Genomic DNA, 22,218 nt, shown 5'->3' on the forward strand with positions numbered 1-22,218 from the left:
CCCAAAAAAATAAAGCTGGCGGGGAGGAGAATAGGAGGAAGGGAAAAAAGACAAAATAACTTCACTACCCTCTGGATAAAGTCCACATTTACATATCCTTGAGGGCCCTTTGCTATCCAGTTCCTGCCATTCTGTCTAGTTCCATTTGTGTGCCCTACTTCAGTAGTAGATTCAGCTCCATATTTCAAATTTTGCATATGCTTCTCTACCTATACCTTGTATCCAATCCTTTGTCTCATTTTTCTTTTGAGAAGCTTTTTGTGACTCTCAGTGATTATGTTATATGCCTTTCTTTGTTGGACTGCCCCCTATTTCTGTACTGTTGTTAGAGCATTTACGACATATTGCCATTGTCTATTTACTTCTCTGGGAATCAGAAACTAATAATAGTCTAGTGCCAGGTAATAAAGTATAATGAATAGGAATTTAGCAAAATGTTAAAAGATTATTTGTAAGTTATTTAGGAAAGACCTTCTTGAACTAGACCTTGAAGGAATCATTCATGAAGATATGATAATGGCCCACCACTATAGGTGCATTTAAACCTGTCAAATAATTTGTCATGGAACCAGGCCTAGGAGGATCCATGTTGGGGGCAAAAGCCATGATAAAAGTGAGATGTTGGGACATTTTTGAGCCTTACTTCACCACTTAATTGAAATGTGCAGTGGACACAATCATGCCTGTAGACATCATGTCATGAAAGAGTATGAGTTTCAAAAATTAGGGTGTATTGACAAAAGTAATATAAACAATGATATGCTTTATGGAAAGTGTAAGGACATTTTCAAGGGTAATTTTGACCTCATGTGTTAATTTCAGAGCTTGCTACCTACCTACTTTTATAAAACTTCACTGGACTTCTGTTGGAAACTGCAACAAACTAGGTGATTTCTGGATAAGTTATAAAATCATGATTGGAGAAGAAGATCTGAGTAATACAGTTGTCCCTCAGTATCTATGGAGGATTGATTCCAGGACTTCATTCCCTCAGATACCAAAATCTAAATATTCAAATCCCTTGTGTAAAATAGCATACCATTTGCCGATAACCTCATATGTACTTTTAAACATTTCTATATTACTTATAAGACCTAATATGATATAAATGCTATGTAAATTGTTGTTATACTATATTGTTTAGGGAATAATAACAAGAAAAAAGTTTATGTTCAGCACAGATGCAATTCTTTTGTGGGGATCCAACCCAGGGTCTGATGCATAGGAGGCAAATGCTCTACCACCCAGAAATGTTCCCAATACCATTCCCCGTCCTTTAAAAATTTGTTTTAAATCTGTGGTTGGTTGAATCTGTGGATATGGAGCCTGCAAATATAGAGGGCTAATTATATAATAATGTTTGTCTGGAAAGTGGTTAGAAATGAGAGAACTCATATAGAAAGTGACTGCCCATATTACATTTGTCTGAGCATTTCACTGTATCCTTCAGTCGACAGTAAAAATGGGACTTTCTTTTCTTTTCTCCTATGTCTGCAGTATAGTTGGCACTCAGTAAAGGTATGCTTGCATAAACAGCCACAAATCCTATCTTAATGTCTTTGCATTTTTAGTATCTTTTAATAAAAACTTAGAATATCTATTTAAAAGTAAAAATGCATTTCTTGTAGTTTTAGCTGTTTATAAAAGTCTACTATGCCTACCAGTCAAAAATAATAGACTTATAAAATTTTGAGAAAAGAAGCTCTTCGTGTTTAAATATAAACTTTTACTTTTTACTCTCTCCATGTTTCATTGACCTGTTGGGTGTTAAGTCCTAGTTGTTGAAATAACACTATCCCTGAATCCTCAAAGAATTAATACCTCCTTCTCAGTTACCAGCACACTTTGTTCAGTCTTTTATAGCACTGCGGATTGTGTTACACTCGCTTCCATGATTAGATGGAATGTCTTGAAGATGATGGCAGGTGTTACACGAGAATCACACTCTTACTTAGATTTCCAGCAAGTCCTTTCTGAACTACTTTCCTTGTCCTCGGTTCCCCCCCATTTTTTTTTTTTTCAGGAAAAAACAGTTCATAGTGTTGTTTGTAATTGACATATATGTTTACTATCATGATTGGGTGATGACTTTAAAAGTGTATACAGGGCTGGGGATGTGGCTCAAGTGGTAGCGTGCTTGCCTGGCATGCGTGCGGCCCGGGTTCAATCCTCAGCACCACACACAAAGAAAGATGTTGTGTCCGCCAAAAACTAAAAAAAATAAATATTATTTTTAAAAAAAGTGTATACAAACATCAATACTTAACCAAATTGGGTATGTGTGCAGTTCACAAAATGTCATTTATACATCATTAAAGCTTTTAAGAAGGATGCTGATTGTGACTTGTCCACTCTCAGTAGGTCACTATATTATTAAGCCCTGTGTCTCCCAAAATTGTTTAGACTGTGTATCCCTTCCTGCTAAGATTTTCTGTTGGCCTGTGTTCCCCTACCCCTTGAATTCCTTGTCTCTGTTCTTGTCCCCCACCCTTATCATTCTTTCTCTGTGCCAGGGTACTCTCCTTACAAGAGTAAAAACTTCACCATGCCACAGCCATTCTTGTAGACAACAGCTGTTATTCTGAAACTATTCCTGTGTGCTAGAAGCTGTGGCTAGCAGAGCATTCAGCACACACAAGCAGGAAAGATGGAGCCTCTGCTCTAGTTATGGTGGTGCTAGTTATGGTAGGCCACTTGGGAGATCACCACTTAAGAGATGTGTGTCCCTAGACTACAGGGGACATGTCAAATAGATATACACATATTAATAGAAATAAGAGTTGGTTAAACTCTGAAAATTCCAATGAAAAAAGTATTATTTGGTATTCTGTCAATGTTTCTGAAAATGTGCCCTAAAGACCTCAGCATCAGAATTACCATTTCTGATTTAATGGCTAGTTCTCTCTGAGCTGAAAATGGGTCTGGACATCTTTTTTGTACCAGTCTCTCTTAAAGACGGCTATATGAATACCATGAATGGTAAGAGTTTGGCTGGACAGAAGTAAGAAGGGGAGAAGTAAGAAGGCAATAGAAGTTGATCTGCTGAATAGTTGCTATTATCTTGTAGTATGGAAATGGAACATTTGTTTGTCAGGTACCATTTTGTCTGGCGAGTTGTATCCATTTGAGGGTTTAGAACTTAAGGCATGCATTCTCAAGTCCTACAGTTTATAAATTGGATAAAAATTATGTGCTTGAAAGTTTTGATCAAAATTTTCTTTTTCCACAGAACTCAACAAAAATCCAGTGGAAGGCTTTTCAGCAGGTTTAATAGATGACAATGATCTCTATCGATGGGAAGTCCTTATTATTGGTCCTCCAGACACACTTTAGTAAGTATAATGGAACTGACATTTTCAAAATTGTTCTTTTAATTAAATGAAATTACAAGTTATTTTAGCAGGCCAAAGTGAAATTGCTTTTTAGGGAGCAGGTTTGTACTGAATTTGAATTTGGTTTTTGTTTTTGTTTTTTTTTTTTAAATAAAGGATAAAGGTCTATTTATTTATTTATATTTGGGTTTTGTGTTCTTTTTGAAACTCCAAGGTCTACGACCATTGCTCATAAAAATAGATAATACTTTCAGAAATTCAGATACTCTTGATACCTGGAACAAATAAATTACAAAATAGCTATCTTACTGTGAGGTTATACAAAAAAGTTTTTTTAAAAAAATATTTATTCTTAAATTTTAGGTAGACACAATATCTTTATTTTACATTTATGTGGTACTGAGGATCGAACCCAGTGCCTCATGCATGCTAGGTGAGCACTCTACCACTGAGCCACAACCCCAGCCCCATACAAAAAAGTTTTTTACTTAACATCTTAGAAATTGAGAGATTTAATTTTAAAAGGACCAGGAAGGAAGAAAAATTTCTGTTAAAACATGTCTTCTTCTTCCTTTTCTTGTACTTATTGCGCCTTGATCCCAAAATGGAAAATAATAATTTTAATAAACATGAGTTCAAAGCCAGCCTCAGCAAAAAGCAAGGTGTTAAGGAACTCAGTAAGACCCTGTCTCTAAATAAAATACAAAATAGGGTTGGGGATGTGGCTCAGTGGTCAAGTGCCCCTGAGTTCAATCCCTGTATCTAAAAAGAAGCTCCAAGGTCTCACCATTCTTAACACTATAATATCAAATCATAGGATTATATTTTTGTGAAAAAATTTCGTATATTGTGAACATATGAGCATCTTATGAAGGCTGGAGTAAACTTTCAAGATCATTTAGATTCTAGTGGTTCTCTAATTGGCTCCCCACAGAATACTGATTATAGAAAAGGTTTTCTGACCCTAAAGTGAAATAATGTCCATTTTTCTCTTGTTTATAAAAGTTATTATTAGGGTATAAAAATAGTAACCGATTGCCAGTTGTTGAACCATTGATTTAAAGGTAGATAGTGGAATGTAGTGGTATCAAGGAATAATAGAAAAAAAAGAATTTCTCAAGTATTTCATTTAATACCTTTCTACTACAGTCTTATATTCTGCTCTGGGTATTTGTAGACTAACTTTACTAGCATTTTTTTATTCTATAAGACATCATTACTTCTTGATGTTGGTGACTTATACTTTCATGTTTTTAATAGAAGTTGAGGTATTGGGTGGAAAAATCAGGTGATTTTCCTCAAATCATACAGCTGAGTAACAGGGACAGTTCTAGATCTGAATTTTGAGGACCACACTTTCTCACTCAACTTTGGTCCTCAATGGTATTAAGTAGGCAAGGATTTGGACTCATTGAATCTTTTTTTTGGGGGGGGGGTGGTCAAATCATCATTTTTAGGTTTTCTTTTTTATAAAAAAATATATATACATAATGCATATATGTATTAATTGTAGATAAACACAGTACTTTTATATGTATTAGTTGTAGATAAACACAAAACTTTTATTTTTATTTATTTTCTTTTATGTGGTGCTGGGGATAGAACCCAGGGCCTCATACATGCTAGGCAAGTACTCTGCCACTGAGCTACAACTCCAGCCCCATTTTTAGGTTTTCTAAGATGGTAGCCCCCAACTCTCCCCTAACAGCTTGTAGGAAAGAATTTTCAGAGCTACTTCTATAGCAGAGTTGACTGAGACACAACAGAATTGAATCATAGTGTGGATGTTCATCTTTTCTATAATCTGAAAAAAACAATTTGTTTTGTTATAACTGTTGCCAATCAGAATTTTTGCTGATATATTTCCTTGTGATATATTCTACATTCAGATAACTGAATGTGGCCAATCCACAGCATTGGAGTTTTGGGTAGGAAAAAGTAGCCATTAAAAACCATCTTACAGGGGCTGGGGATGTGGCTCAAGTGGTAGCGCGCTCGCCTGGCATGCGTGCAGCCCGGGTTCGATCCTCAGCACCACATACAAACAAAGATGTTGTGTCCGCTGAAAACTAAAAAAAAAAAAAAATTAAAATTTTCTCTCTCTCTCTCTCTCTTAAAAAAAAAAAAAAACAAACATCTTACAGGTATTGTCTCTCAATCTTGTAATTTGAGAGCAGATTCTCTCTCTCTCTTAATTTTTTAGTTATAGGTGGGCACAATATCTTTATTATTTTTATGTGGTGCTGAGGATCGAACCCAGTGCCTCATGTATGCTAGGCGAGTGTTCTACAGCTGAGCCACAACCACAGCCCTGAGAGCAGATTCTTTTTTTTTTTTTTTTTGAGAGAGAGAGAGAGAGAGAGAATGAGAATTTTAATATTTATTTTTTAGTTTTTTCGACAGACACAACATCTTTGTTTGTATGTGGTGCTGAGGATTGAACCTGGGCTGCACGCATGCCAGGCGAGCGCGCTACCGCTTGAGCCACATCCCCAGCCCAAGAGAGCAGATTTTTAACAAATTCTGTGCACAAAACCATGTCTGTGAATGTTTTTTTTTCCTGCTGTTTTATTTTTCCTTTAGGGAAGACATAGCAACATTATAGTAATGGAAATTTAGTTACCTTATAGTAGGTACAAGATAATGAGAGAAATTCTCTTAAACTGATATCTGTATAGAGTACTGGGTAGGAATCCTGGCTCAAGCTTTAACTCCATGAGCTCATTGCATTTATTTTTCATATACATGCACGCATGCACACATGCGCATCATGAACTTATTGCACATATTATTAGGTGGTCCATATATGCATTGTATATCTCCAGCTTAATCTATGAGAACAACTTTCTAATAAGCATTCTACTTAATAGGCCATTTTTTTCACTAATAAAACCCATTTCTAGCCTTCACCGAACATTTATTAAAGTATTGGCTGTTGATTTGAGTTTTGAATGGCAGAAGCATTTGTGGTAGCTCCTCTGGAGTGTGTACTTAATAATGTGACACTGGTGGCTTCTTATAATCACACATTGTTTTTGTGAGATTCTTAGTCCTTTGTTCGGGGAAGAGAGATATTGGCTTAGTTCCATTGAAAGGCCATAGGAAAGTAGCCACGAAGATACAAGGAAAATGAGTAGAAGAAATAGGCATTTTAAAATTCTTTCTATCAAGAATTCAGTACTTCATAGAGTCCTTAAAAAGTGTTCGCTGAACTGTAAGGAAGTTAGTGTTCTTCTTACTGTTGTTTCAGTTGAATGAAGAGGTTAGAGGGGTTGAAAATAAGCTTGCATAGGCTTAGGTGTTATCCAAACCTAAATGATTAGCTCGCCATTTAACAATTAGATCATAGAAAATAAACAACTGTACCAAAATTTTTATAAAAGCTGGTGTGAAATTTTGTGATGGCATTATTAGCCTTCATTTAGTAGCTAGAGGGCAACCCACATTCTTTACAGTCCATGTAATCAGCTAGCACATCAAGTGTTACTTTGAGGCTGGTAGTTAACATGAACATGAATGTGGTCATTTATACTCATCTTCAGGTTGTATTTCATTAAATTTTTATTATTGAATCTTTCTAGCACTGTTAAGAATGCATTTCTTATTTTTCTCCACCTTTCCCTCCTTTTGTTTTTTTTTTTGGGGGGGGGTCATTCAGGGATTGAACCTAGGGCCCTGTCCATGCAAGCACTTTATCACTAAGCTATATCCCCCCATCCAAGAATAGATTTTTGAGCTTTCTGTGAAGTATACATTCTGGAAATGGTGTGGGATACCTCCTATTTTCAGACTAATTATCAAGTAGTATGAATAGCCACCTCCATCCACAGAAATAAAATTTTCAGATAGAAGTGGCAGTGTAAATTTTACAGAAAAAAGAGACCCAGATATCACTAAAAGAAAAAAGACAGATGCAAATATCCCTAAAGAATTAAAAATTTGTTGTAAATAATGAATACCCTCTTTTATATTTAACTCTTTTTTTTCTTTCATCACCATTGGTTAGTCTATTTAAGGAGTATGTTTTTTTAATTTCTTACCATGGCCATGGTAGAAGAAATTTTGTTGGAGTCTTTTAAGATTATATGTGTTTTGTAATTTTCCCCAGCCTTGGTTGAATATAGAAAACATGTAGTTAATGATAGAGGTCTTATTAAAACTCTTTTTTACAATTGTGAAATTCTGTTATATTTACAAAATTCTTTTACAGTCTTATTAGAGACCTGAGGGCAGAAGTCATATATTCTATAATCAAATTCTGTAGGGAATGAATCTAGTGTCTGCATCGCTTAGAAACTGATCAATGGCAATGTCATGTCATTTATCACGTGCTTTGAACATGATAATATGGGCTTAAGAATATGGGCTTTGGAGACTGCCTTGGTATAACTCCCTTACTCTATCATTTTTATTGGTTGTGTTACTTTGCATAATTATATAAACTTGACCTTAGCTGGTATCTTCATGTCTAGATTAAAAAACATAAATTGAAAAAAAAATGCTTAGAATGTGTTACATTGCATTATAACAGAAGCAGGGGGAGAAGAAGCAGTCAAATATCAGAATAGTGGAGAAATTGTGGAATGTGTCAGGTAAAATGAATGAACAAAAGGCAGATACTAATAGAGACATAGATTGAAAGAAGAATATTGAGCAAAATTTCAGAAGGCAGCATACAGCATATTAAAAAATAAGTATGATATGATACAGTATAATTCTTGTAGGGTTTTTATAATTTAAAACAGTAACAGTAAGGAAAACCTCCGGGCAAAACTTGGCCTATGTTTCTCAAACTTTTTAAAAATTGTGGAACAGTTGGTTGCTTACCTCTTTTTGACCCATACTAGTAATTATGTTATTAGAATCTGTGATGGAAAAGTCTTTAATTATGTAACAGAAGTAAAGGTATTTTGAATTCATTGATACTTTATTTTTGGTATGAGGGATTAAACCCAGGGGCACTTAACCATTGAACCACATCCCTTGGCATCCCCACCCTACCCTTTAAATTTTTTTTTTCTTTTTTATTAGAGACAGGGACTCCCTGAATTGCTCAGGGCCTCGCCAAGTTGCTGAGGCTGGGTTTGAACTCAGGATCCTCCTGCTCCAGCCACCTGAGTTCTGGGATTACAGGCATGTGCCACCTTGTCTGGTTATTGATACTTTTAATAACTTTTAATTTTGTTTACCACAGTTGTATCTTTGTGGGCTTGAAAAAATGAATATATTGATGTTTAGTCTGTAATTACCCTGTGGGTTTAGGGTTCCTCTCTGCTCACTTGACTATTGAGTAGAAGTTTTACCCAGAAATTGGGTACTACCAAGCAAGGCAATGAATGAATGAAGGTAGAATTTCCCCAGATAAAATAGAAGGTGATGGATCCACAGAGAGAAGAAAAATTATGAGAACTAGCATAGTTGTTTCTCAGTGTTTTAGAAGAAGGGAAAATTATGTGGTTAAATCATTAGGGCAGTCTTACTAAGTAAATTTCATTGACATTTTAAAGTTTGAAAATAATTTATAATTTAGAGGCATTAAGGCAATGTTTTTGTTTGTTGTTGTTTTGTTTTGTTTTGTTTTGTTTGGGGTATTACTGAGGATTGAACCTAAGGGCACTCCACCACTGAGATAAACCCCAGCCCTTTTCATTTTTTTGAGATAGTGTCTTTAAGGCCTTGAATTTGGAATCCTCATGCTGGGTTTGAGCCACCATGCCTAGCCTGAGGCAGTTTTTCATAATGAGGATTCCATTAGGCCATTATCGAGCCTTTTGATGGCATCTAATCAATCAAAATTAAAGTGATCTGGGGAAACCAACTTAATATTTCTCAAGTAATATCAGAATATCCTCACTAGTAAAATAAAGTGCATGGGTGTGTGTGTGTGTGTGTGTGTGTGTGTGTGTGTGTGTGTGTCTGTCTGTATCTGTATTTGTGGCTTTTCAACCTTGTTTTTTAAACCATGATCAGATAATATTTTGTATCATGATCCAGTGATATATGTTTATATAGGTTAGTGAGTAGAAATACATAGATTTTATAAAAATACATGTTTTCTGTTCTATTTCTATTAACAAAAGAATTTGATAAGTGACTCACTGAATTGCTTTTGCAGCCTATTTGGAGGACTAGTCCATGTAATTAATATGTCCTAAGACCAGTTTGGCACTTATTAAAGCAGGTTGGGGTAGCTGAGATAGTACTTCTATTTCGTCAATGTAATGTTCATTCCACAGCAGCTGTTTCAGACTCTGTTCCCCTCAAGGTTTCATGTTTTTTTCCTTTCAGGTGATAACCTGGTAAATTATCCAAGAGTAAGGCCCTAGGCAGGCATAGAATTTGTTATTCTTTTGATACTTTTAATAACTTTTAATTTTGTTTACCACAGTTGTATCTTTGTGGGTTTGAAAAAAAAGAATATATTCATGTTTAGTCTATAATTATCCTTTTTACTCCTGGATATCTGTACTAAATCTGTTTTTCTTCCTGTGGGAAAGGAAAAGATGTTCTTTCTTTTTTCATGGTTAGGCACTCTACTACCTTTGTTTCCTTTCTACTTATAGCTAATTTCTCATTGTTCTTTTTCTAATATCTCTAGCCAACACATTCATATCTTCTTGCAAACAAATTAGTCTTCTCCCTTTGAAAGTACCTTGTTTGTACTTTTTCTTCATCTTCTTTCTTAAATTTCTTGTACAATTTGTCCCATTCATCATGCTTTGTACTATACCATCCCATTCTTTCCTTAATGCTTTGTGATCTTTTTCTGTTGCTTTTATCAAAATTGATTTTCAAGGTCACTGAATTTATATATTTTTGAATCAAGTTGCCTTTCCTAAGTATTCACAAGTATATGTATATATTTTAATTTTGGGTGGTGCTGGGGATGGAATCCAGGGCCTTGTGCATGTAAGGCAAACACTCTACCACTGAGCTATATCCTCAGCCCACACAAGTATTTGATAATAGTGATCTACTTATCTTTTTAGAACTTAGTTCCATTGCAGTGATGCGCCCCTGTAAAGGCAGCCAAAGCAACTTAGCCAGACCCTGTCTCAAAATTGAAAATAAAAAGGGTTGGGGATATAGCTTTGTGGGTTCACGCTGGGTACCACAAACAAAAAATCTGTACCTGTATCTTGCTTTCTTGAACAGAAAAGTTAATACTTACTTGTACTTTAAAATTCAAGCTATATTGAAATGTGCATATCGGAAAGTAAAATAATCCCATATCATACTCTATAGAGTTAACCATTATAATGTACTGATGATATACCCCCAGACATTTTTCTATTTGTGTACAAATGTGTCCACATTTTTGTTTAAAAAACAAATGGGCTTATTCTATAAATATTTGCTTTTTAAAATAGTACTTATTACTGGTATTCTTTTTTTGCTAGATATTTTGTTTCTAATTCTAGAATGGTAAGCTTCACAATGATTGCTAATGCTTTATTCTTTTTTAAAAAATTATTTAGAACAATGCTTAGCATAACTAGATAATGAATTTTATCTAGTTTAAATATATAATGTATATTTGTTCATGAATCAAAACTATTTTATGATCTAAGAATTCCATTTCTCATTGATCTGAAATAATCATGACTCTGCTCTAATGGAGTGTACACACTGAATAATAAGAGAATCAGATATGCCAAATGCTATTGCAGTAAATTAAAAGAAGTCAGTGTGATAGAGGGGACCTAGTGACTAGATTGGGAAAATCTTTTGTCTAGGTAACATTTAAAGCTGAGTGAATGATGATCAGAAGAAAAATGAAAAGGGTATTTCAAGCAGAGGAAACATCTCGCATCTGGGTTCCAAGGAAGGAATTTGGTCATTTTTGCCCTTTAAGGCCGACTTGATCTTTTGGGTTTTAGTTGGTATTATATACATCATTTTATTGTTTTATTGACATTTCTTCAAGAGTGATTCCCAGTTAAATGGCATTGATTTATAACTGGGCTGTCCAGTATGGTAGCCAAAGCCACATGTGGCTAGTGACTCTATATTGAACAAACAGAGGTATAGAACATCTTTAATTTTGCAGAAAGTTCTTTTCATGAGCACGGTTCTGGAAAGTCAGTAGACTACAAACTCCTTCAGAGACTATATTCTGTTCACTGCTGTACTCCCAATATTTGACACATAACACATTGTTTCCCAAACAAGGAACAACAAATGCATATAAACTTTGAGATGATAAGGAACTTGTGTGTTTGAGGAACTGAAAGAAGACTGACTAGAACAGAAAAAAGAGCGATAGTTTGAGATCAATGTTGATAAATTGGCAACTCGAGCCCTATAAGCAGTGTTAAACTTTCTGAATTTTGTTGTAAGTGCATTGGGAAATGATGGAAAGATCATAGCATAGCTACTGATGATCTGATCTGGATGCCTCTTTTACCAAACCATTTTTTTTTTTTCCTTTTACTAGCTCTTTTGAGAGTTTAATAAAGTTGTAGGTATGATAGTTACCCCAAACACCCAGTTTAATAAACTATCTGTAGGGAGTCCAAATTATTCACTATGTTTACTTTTGAATCCTTGAATTATTCACTATGTTTACTTTTAGTGCCTACACTCTTGTTTTATATTTGTTTTAATGATTGTATACTTATAAGCAGGAACTTATAGGCAAGAACTTGTTTTGTTTTTTTTTCAGTGAAGGTGGTGTTTTTAAGGCTCATCTCACTTTCCCAAAAGATTATCCCCTCCGGCCTCCTAAAATGAAATTCATAACAGAAATCTGGCACCCAAATGGTAAGTTTATCTGGTTTTGTTTTTACTTGAAATATAATGATTTCAAGGTCAATAACAGAGATGTTAGTTCTTGGTGAAATTGCTTTGGAATTTACTTTTTAAGTTCATTGTATTAATTGTGTACATGGCCTTGTAGTAGCTCTTTTAAGATAGAAGAACTAATAGATCACATGGAAAATATTATTTTTTAATTTATTTACTTAGATTTCTCCTCTTTTTGAGACTCAGTGTTTCAGATTACAGGCAGTTTCTGAATAGTATTAATTACAAAGAGCATAGAAATCATGAAACATAGGTTTCTAGTATATATTTTGTTAACTCAGTTTTAGAACATGAGCTACTCTTAACTATGTTCTTAGCTGTTACAAAGGACTTTCCCACCTGCCACATAGGTGATTCATAGACAAGGGAAATACATAGCTTTGAAAGCATTCAATACTGCTGTGCATGGAGTGATGACATTGACCTGTTTAATCCAAAGATTGGCTGCTCTGTAAAATCTATGTTGTGACCAAAGGTTAGGCCAGATAAGCTTTTTTTATACATAGGCTCCCTGAATTTTTGGCTTTGGTTTGTGTGACAGAGCTTGCAAGGGTTTCTTTTCTGTTTTGACTAGTTATCTTTTTAGACTATTATACTAATTTGTGTTCTGCATCTTATTCTCAAGACTCTTTTGGTTACAAGGAATAGAAATACATACATTAAATTAAGCAAGAGTCAGTGAGAGGAATGATGGAATGAATGAACAAATTAAATAAGGATTTATCCTAAGCAAATGGGTATCAAGGCTTTTAAAAAAATACACACACACACACACACACACACACACACACATATATGAATGATGAGAGACTGGAACAGTCAAATAGAAAACTGGAACTACTATATTTCATTACATCTTAAAACAGCAAGGTCATAAAAGTAGTATCTCGGGGCTAGGGGTATAGCTCAGTTGGTAGAGTGCTTGTCTTGCAAGTACAAGGCCCTGGGTTCAATCCCCAACACCAAAAAATAGAAGAAGAAGATAAAAATAATATCTCTAGTTAATAATGACAGAAGGCATTAATGATAGTCCTGCCTGATTCCTGGATACTTGATTTGGTGATGTACTTCGTGACATTTTTTTGATCTTTTTCTGGACTTTGGGCTGTGCAATTTCTTCTGCTTTCACTTGGATTACTTGATATATGTAATAGGCATTCTTCTTGGGCTTGCTTTGAAAGAAGGTCCAACAAAGTTTCTCAATTTTGCTTCACTACAAATTAGCTGTGTGACTCTAGGCAAAGCCTCTATGAATCTTACTTTCTCTGCAAAAATTAAATAAGTGCATATATGTAAGCAAAATAATGAAACTTCCTTTCTGTCAGGAGGGAGGATAGCATCACAAGTTTGGGAGGAAAATTGATGTTTTTTTTTTTTAAATTTTTTTAAAGGAGACTTTTCATTTTGTAGAGACAGGCTTTAGAGAAGGAAATAATCAAAATTTTATTGGAGAAAGGATAATTAGTGAAGAAAGGATACCTGAGGAAGTGATGGGGCAGGGATGGCAGCTACAGAAAAAATTAGCTATAGGACTGAGTGAAAAGTCATTCTGAAATGGAAAAGAGAAAAACTGGGGCAAGCAAGATAGTTAAAGAATCTGAGTATCTGGAAAGCACTGGGAGTACAGCGATGTTTTCTCAGCTATACTTCCCATAAGATATAGTGGTCTCTGCGGAAGAGGTGCGCATTGAGCAGAATGGTGAAGCTGTGAGGTGATAGTGATATAGGTATCCATTTTTTTCTGGAAACTGAAAAGGAGGGAGTCAAGGATTCTAGATATGTTCTTGAATCAAATTTTGAATGTTGAATATGCCTGACTTGAACATTATTCTGCAGGCTGTAGAGTTTCATTAAATTGATGAGTTTAAAGTTGTTCCATGGGTTCATCATGATTATATTTTCCTTCCAGAAAGCTTAGAGTAGTAGAAGATTGGAAAAAGAAGCCAGACAGACATATCAGTATCAGAGTAAGAAACAGTAAAAGCTTGAACCAAAAATAGTATCAAAAAGGATGTTTTAGTTCTTTTCACTTGTTGATTACCAGATATGAGTGGAAATAAAGACATAAGAATTTAGGATTGGACTAGCCATTTCAGAAAGTAATTATAGAATGAAAACCATAATGAGATAACCACTTTTGCCCATAAGGATGGCTGTAGTAAAAATAGTAATAACACGTATTAATAATGAAGCAGAGAAATTATAACTCATATAATACTGAGAAGAATGTAAAGTGGTGCAGATGTTTGGAAAATAGTTAGCAGATCCTTAGAAGGTTAAGCATAGTTATCATTATGATCCAGCAATTGTATTCTACTCCTAGGTAGATAGCTAAGAAAATTAAAAACATGTGCCTCCCAAATCTCATACAAGAGTGTTCTTAGCAAAATTTATTAACCCCAAAATAGAAACAACCCAAATGCCTGTCAATTGATGAATGGAAAAATAAAATGTGGCATTATATCTGTGTAATAGATTATCATTTGTCAAATAAAAAGAAATAAAGTACTAATACAAGTGACAACATGGATAAACCTTGTAAACATGATGTTAAATAAACATGATGTTAAATGAACAAAGCCAGTTTTAAAAAATACCACGGTGATTCCATTTATATGTAATAATTGGAATCTGTAGGGCCAAAATAGATCAGTAGTTGCCTAGAGCTGGAGGGGTGTTTGGGTGGAAATAAGGAGTTATTACAAGTTGGGTATGGGATGTCTTTTGGGATGATGAAAATATTCTAAAATTGATCCTGGTGGTGGTTGTACAATTGTAAATACAGTAGGTAGAAACCATTATATTGTATGTTTGGAACAGGTGAATTGTATGGTAGGTGAATTATATCTCAGTAAAGGTATTACAAAATTATTATAGGGTAAATAATACTTTTGAGTGGCTTAGATGCATTCAATTTTGTCCCCCCCCCCCTTGAGTTACACTGATATGTTCAGATAGATAATTAGATAAAACTAGGGTTCAGTAGTGAATCTAGGGCCTTGGAAGTTATTGCCTCAGGATGACAGATAACAGTATGATCTACTGAATGAATTAATTTACTCAGAGAAACAGTTATTAAATGTTAGAGATTAGGATAACGTCAAAAGTCAGGTTAAAGAAGGAGAAAACTAGGGCTGGTTGTGGTGGCACATGTCTGTAATCCCAGTGGCTCAGGAGGCTCAGGTAGGAGGATCATGAGTTCAAAGCCAGCCTAGCCAATTTAGCAAGGCCCTAACCTTATCCCTAAATAAAAAATATTAAAAGGGGCTGGCAATGTGGCTCAGTGCTAAAGCCCCTCTGGGTTCAGTCCCAGATATCAAAAAAAAAGGGTGGGGGGAGGAAAGGAGAAGCTGAGAGAAAGTGGAGTTGAAGAATCAAGAGGAAAGAATTGACATGGAAGCCAAGGGAGGAAAATATATCCAGAAAGATGCTGTCAAGTATCATTTGTGTTGGGCCAGAAGGGTTGACTTAGACTGAAGTTCCTATATGTTATCCAGACCATTTTTTTAAAATAACGTTAGTATCCCGATAGGCAGCAGAAGCCAGTTTTTATAAGGTATAAAAGAGTACCCACGTAGTGAGTAAGTGGCGAAAATGAGGGCAAGCCAGTTTTTAAAATTTTGTGTGTTTTGTTTTATTTTTTAAAAAAATTTAAATTATTGGTTCTTTTTAATTCATTCTGATATAATTACATGAAGATGGAATATCTTATTTTAGTTAGGATTCCATTCTTATGGATGTACATGATGGTGGGATATTCACTGTGTTGTTTTCACAGGTACGTGGGAAAATTACGTCAGATTCATTTCAGTGTCAGTTTTTCGTAGTTTTGGATCTGTATTCTCAAGAAAGGATATATAATTAGAACGCATTGTTCAGAGATTTTAGTTTTACGCTGGAAGAGAAGTGTTTTTCAATTATTGATGAAAGACTAATGGCTATTTATGGAGAAACAATTTTAATTTTCATAACCAAACAGCAAAGTGAATTGAAGATAAATGGAATAAAAAGTCACAAGTGATTTTGTTTTTTAAAAAGTTATGATTTATTGTACTGGTGATTGAACCTAGGGGCACTTTAACACTGAGCCATATCCCTAGCACTTTTTATTTTTTGAGGCAGAGTTTCACTAAATTGCCAAGGCTGACCTCAAATTTGTTGGAATTACAGGAGTGCACCACTGTGCCCAGCTGTACAAGTGATTGATTGATTGATTGATTGATTTAAAAAGCAGTCATTATCATCTATTTGGTATATGTTGGGAACAAGAACTCTCTAGCTTCAAAAATAAACATTGAAAATACTGAGGGAGACAGGGAGAGAGAGACTAAAAGGAAATGATAGAATATAGAATTCCCTGAATATAGAATTCTTCACTGAATCTTCTATCAGAAATGAAGAATAGCTCTAAAGTACATTGAGATGAAATGAAAAAGAAGCAAAAATTAAAAATTATACACGGGAGTTAGGCATGGTGGTACATGCTATAATTCCAGATCATTGGGAAGGTAAGGTAGGAGGATTGCAAGTTTGAGGCCAGCCTGGGTAATTTTAGTGAAACCCTGTCTCACAAAAAAAATAAAAAATTTTCAAAAATGGTTGTAGCTCAGTGGTAGAGTAGAGTGCTTCCCTCCAGCAGGTACAAGGCCCTGGGTTCAACCCCCAGTACCAGGGAAAAAAACACAAATTATTTAGGGGTAAGTTGAGAAGCATTTTGTAAAGATAAATCTAAACACTCGACCACATAACTGGCTAAAGGATAAGAACAGACATTTTTCAAAATGTCTGTTTATGTGGAAAGTTGTCTTGGAAAAGCTAATTATTTATTAGATGTTATAAAACTGTTAATCCTGAGTGAGGAGGCAGTGATAATGGTCACTTCATATTGCTTATGGCTGCATAAAATATATAATCTTTTAAAAATATAATTTGGTAATAGGTGTTCAACCTAAAAGTTTTCTTATTCTTATACTGTTTAAAATGACATGACACCTTCAAATGTGAAGAATGTGGAAAAGATTTTACTCAAAGACCATACTTTACTGAACAGTAGAAGATTCATACTAGAGAGAAGCCCTACAAATGTTAACATTGTGCCAGAGACTTTAAAAATGGTTCAACCCTTATTGCACACTACAGGAATCATAGAAGAGAGAAATTATACAAAGACCCAATGCGTCAATGTCTCTAAAGTTGTTCATTCCTTACTCAGCACTGGAGAATTTGTAATGTGGAAGGATAATATGAGTTAAAAACTATTGTAGACGTTTTAGCAATTTCTCAAACATTCCTTATCACTGGAGAATTCATAGTGCATAGATACTCTAAACAATGTAAATGCTGTGTCCAAGTCTTTACTCAAATTTCAAACTGTCTTTAACTCTTGAAACCCGATATCTATAGGAAATGTAGAAAGACATTTGCCTGAAATATATGCCTTATATTTAAATATAAGGCAAATAGATAACAGCAAAAACACCTTGAAATATTTAAAAATATAGCGAAGTGCTTATCTGTACCTCATATCTTGATATGAAAAGGAAAGAAGGAATTGCCTTTTGCTTAAAATTTATATTAAACACCCTTAGATGATGTAGTAGAAATAAAGAAATTCTCACAAATAATCATAGAATGGTATAGAAAACTTGTTTCTTTCTGTTTTTTAAAGAGAGGGAGAGAGAGAGAATTTCTAATATTTATTTTTCAGTTTTCGGCGGACACAACATCTTTTGTTTTGTATGTGGTGCTGAGGATCGAACCTGGGCCACACGCATGCCAGGCGAGCACACTACTGCTTGAGCCACATCCCCAGCCCCAGAAAACTTGTTTCAAAATTTACTCAATAGCCTCACTTCTGAAAACTTGAGAAAACAATTCTGAGATCTTTTTATTAGAAGAAGAGTTGTTCCTGAGAGTTGTTTATCTATGTTTTTGAGACTTTACAGTAGATTTTGAAATACTTTATTCAGATTATGTAGGAATTTGTTTACTAAATAAATGTAAAATGTGTTTCATGACACAAGTAAGTAAAAAGTTTAAAAGATCCTAGTGGGCCTGGTGGTGAATACCTTTAATCCTAGCAACTCAGGAGGCTGAGGCAGGAGGATCATAAGGTCAAGGCCAGCCTCAGCAACTTAGCAAAGCCCTAAGTAACTCAGTGTGACTCTGTCTCAAAATAAAAAATTTATAAAACGTGGTAGAGGTAGGCATATAGCTCCTTGGTAGAAACACCCCTGTGTTCAATCCCTGGTGCCAAAAAGTAAATAAAAATTTTAAAATCCTAAAAAATAATACTTCATAAAATCTTAGTGCTGAACTTTGTGTTTTTGGTGTTATTTTTGCCTCTTGATCTACTGATTCCTTTAGTTAGTCCATTAGCAGGTGGAGGTAGGTTGGGAAGGGGATCTTAATTATAGAAAAACTTATATTAAACATTGAAGACTAAGGCTGTACCCCATGTCAGGTGTGGTGTGGTCCTGGCACATAGTAGGCATTCAAAAAGTATTAATAGAGCAATAATATTGATTTGTATGTATACATACTTTGATTCTGGTCCTTAGAGTTTTCATTGCCCATGCTGGTGTACTGAGGGGAAATTCTGAGTTAGAATTTTAACTGTTCACAATTTATTAGGTTCTATAAAGAAGTAGCTAGGAGCCAGGTGCAGTGGTGCACTCCTGTAATCCCAGTGAGTGGCTCAGGAGGCTGAGACAGGAGGATAGAGAGTTCAAAGCCAGCCTCAGCAATAGCAAGGCACTAAGCAACTCAGTGAGACCCTGTCTGTAAATAAAATAGAAATAGGGCTGGAGATGTGGCTAGATGCCCCTGAATTCAATCCCTAATAAGCCCCCAGCCCCTAACCCCCTGCCCCCCAAAGGAAGAAGTTAGGAGTGAAATGTATAAAAATATGGTACTCGCTATTTATAGAATTTGGAAATTTGGTTAATGTACAGCAATAAATTTTAATTAAACATCTTTTTCTAAAATTTCCCCCTTAAAGTATGCTTTTTATCCCTCTCACCCCTTTTTTAAGAGAAAATTTTACCATTAAATATTACTTTGGCCAATAGATAGGTAATACTTTTGTGTTGTGTAAATGGATTTGTGGATTAATGCTTCCAACTTTTTTTGTTAATTAATATTTTATTTTTCTCTGAACCATTTGAAAGTAAGATATAGTTATGGCAATACATGTCCCCTAGAAATGTTCTCTTATTCTTACTCATTATTACTTGTGGTTTGAATTTTAAAATGATTTTTAGAAAAGAAATCTCATGAATATCATGATATTGACAGATTTTCATGGGTTATAAGTTCCTTTTTGTGCATTTGAACATAACTTTGCTTTTACATGATTTTGAAAGTACATCACTATATTAGTTCCATTTTCTTCGAAAAAATTCTAAGTCTTTGACTATTACCAATTTAAATCAGTAAGTTAGTGGGAAGACTAGATCATATGCTTTCTACAAATGAGGAACAGATTTAGTAATTGCAATCTACTCATTTACATTGTATTAAGTATATTTCAATGCTAAACACCATCTATATGCTGTTTATCTTAAAAACTTTACACAAATGAAAAAGATAGCTTACACTATGAGTTTGTTTGATACTATGTGTTTGGTAAAATCTACAGCTTTCTTAAAAAGTTAGCAGATTCCATTTTGGAAATTTTCTGTGTAGTGGTAATGTTTTATACAAGTGTTATTGTAGATCAGGATCATATTTGTAATAGATACTTTATGTCATACCAAATTGGTGATATATTAAACAAAGTTTTATTCTCTAATTTCGCAGTTGATAAAAATGGTGATGTTTGCATTTCTATTCTTCATGAGCCTGGGGAGGATAAATATGGTTATGAAAAGCCAGAGGAACGCTGGCTTCCTATCCACACTGTGGAAACCATCATGATTAGTGTCATTTCTATGCTGGCAGACCCTAATGGAGATTCACCTGCTAATGTCGATGCTGCGGTAAGGTGTTCACATCCTTCTGTCCTCCCTCTTCCATCTTTCCCACCCGCCTCTTTTGGGACAGAACCTAGGGTGCTAGGCAAGATTTCTACTACTGAACTGTACCTTCAACCTGTCACTCTTTCTTTCTTTCTTTTTTTTTAATATTTATTTTTTAGGTGTAGATGGACACAACACAATGCCTTTATTTTTATGTGGTGCTGAGAATCAAGCCTGGGTCCCGCCCGTGCTAGGCGAGCCCTCTACTGCTGAGCCACAATCTCAGTCCATCACTCTTTCTTTTAAGAAGACTCAACTTGTTATGTCCTTTTAAAATATATCTACATCAGGAAATAGCAATTTTGAACTAATTAACATATGCGTTACCTCATACCATTTTTTGGTGATGCGAACACTTAAAAAATCCTGCCTTTAGCAGTTTTTAAGATTATTAACTTTAGTCACAAGATAAAATAGATTTTTAAACTTATTCTTTATCATTGTGGCTAAAATGATAAAAAAGATGTAATTTGTGACATTAAAAATTGCACGAGCTATGGATATAGCTTATTTGTTAGTGTTTGCCTTGCTGCTCAAGGCCTTGGATTCCATCCCCAGCACCACACAAAAAAGAAACTGGATACTAAGTGGAATAGGCATATTAAGAGCAGAGACTCAGGGCTGGGGGTGTGGCTTAGTGGTAGAGAGCTTGCCTAGCATGTGTGAGCACTTGGGTTCTATTCTCAGCACCACATATAAGTAAACAAAATAAAGGTCCATTGACAACTTAAAAAAAAATTAAATACAGCGTGGGAATGTGTGGATTAAAAATGTAGTTTTTAAAATGTGATCAAAGTTATCAGTTTCAGATAATCTGTTATAACATTCTTAGCTTTGTGGTAACTACAAAGCAAAATCCTATAGTAGACAAAAACAAGGAATCAAAGCATACCAATAGAGAAAACCACTTAATCACAAAGAAGTTGGCAAGAGAAAGAAAGGATTATAAAACAACCAAAGAACAGTGAACAAAATGGCAACAATAGATCCATATTTACAGTTAGGGTTAGGATTAGAGAGCTCTCTTCTGGATTCCTATATCCAAATTAGATTGATTCTCTCACCCTCTCATGCTGGCTGCCTCTATTAGATTTTTCCTTTGTAGCTCTTCTGGATCAGATCTTCTGTTTCCTGGATCACATTTTTCTTTTCCTTTTTCCTACGGACTTCATCCTAACATTTTAGATATGTGGGAATTAAATCTAGAGCCCTTTCATGTTTCAAGGTGCTTTATCCTTCCCTAAAGCTTGATTGATACTTTGTTTTTAGAGTTCTAAGAAGAAAATACAAAATTTAGACAGAATTAATTTTTTAGTTTTTATTATTGCTGACGGGAAAGTTGATTATAGGCTGATTCTCCATTGTTAGATGTCAACCACCCCCATTTCCTTTTAAGTTCTTTATCCTTGGGTCTTCTGAAATTTCGTACAATTGTATAAACGCTTTAATCTTTCACCTCTGAAGTTGGTATATAACTTTTGAAATTAAAGACTTAAATGTTTTGGAAAAATGTGTAATTGTTTTGAGACTTTATCCAATTTTAATATTCTTTCCTTTTTTGAACTTGTTTTATTGATCCCCTAGCATTATCTTTTATCTAAATAATGCCCTTTTTTGTTTTGGAGGTGGGTGCTGGGGATTGAACCCAGGGGCACAGTGTATTTGCTTAATGGTGTGTCTTGCTTTGAGGGGAAAACCCCTCCCCCCTTTTTTCTTTTTAAAATATCTTCCTTTGTAAAGGCAAGGATTGATGATTTCCATAGTCTTTGCTGTTCCTAAATTGATGATATGCAAAGAAAAAGAAACAGGCTGAGCATTTTTGAGCACATTTCTGTTACTTTTATGCTAAATGAAATCACCTCTTTTCTCATTGGAACTGTGTTGGTGGTCTTATGTGTTCATGATTGATAAGTTATCTGTTTACCCGTACTTTCTACCCCTACTTTCTACCTACTAGTACTCACTATTATTTCAGTGTAATGCATCTCACCTATCTACTTTAAAGATACAAGATAGTTTTATGTTGACTTTGTTTTCTGGTTATTTTCAAGTAAGGAAATTTA

General features: G+C 34.8%; 1 protein-coding gene across 1 annotated transcript in view; it reads left to right on the plus strand.

The window, feature by feature from the left end:
* Ube2g1 (ubiquitin conjugating enzyme E2 G1) overlaps positions 1–22,218 on the plus strand; it is a 98,478-nt gene that overhangs the window by 66,416 nt on the left and 9,844 nt on the right. Inside the window, exons 2-4 of the mRNA XM_026393902.2 lie at positions 3,230–3,332; positions 11,998–12,095; positions 19,938–20,116. Coding sequence (XP_026249687.1) covers positions 3,230–3,332; positions 11,998–12,095; positions 19,938–20,116 — 380 coding nt within the window. The remainder of the gene's footprint in view (positions 1–3,229; positions 3,333–11,997; positions 12,096–19,937; positions 20,117–22,218) is intronic.

This window comes from Urocitellus parryii, chromosome 7 (genome assembly GCF_045843805.1).
Source record: "Urocitellus parryii isolate mUroPar1 chromosome 7, mUroPar1.hap1, whole genome shotgun sequence".
NCBI lineage: Eukaryota > Metazoa > Chordata > Mammalia > Rodentia > Sciuridae > Urocitellus > Urocitellus parryii.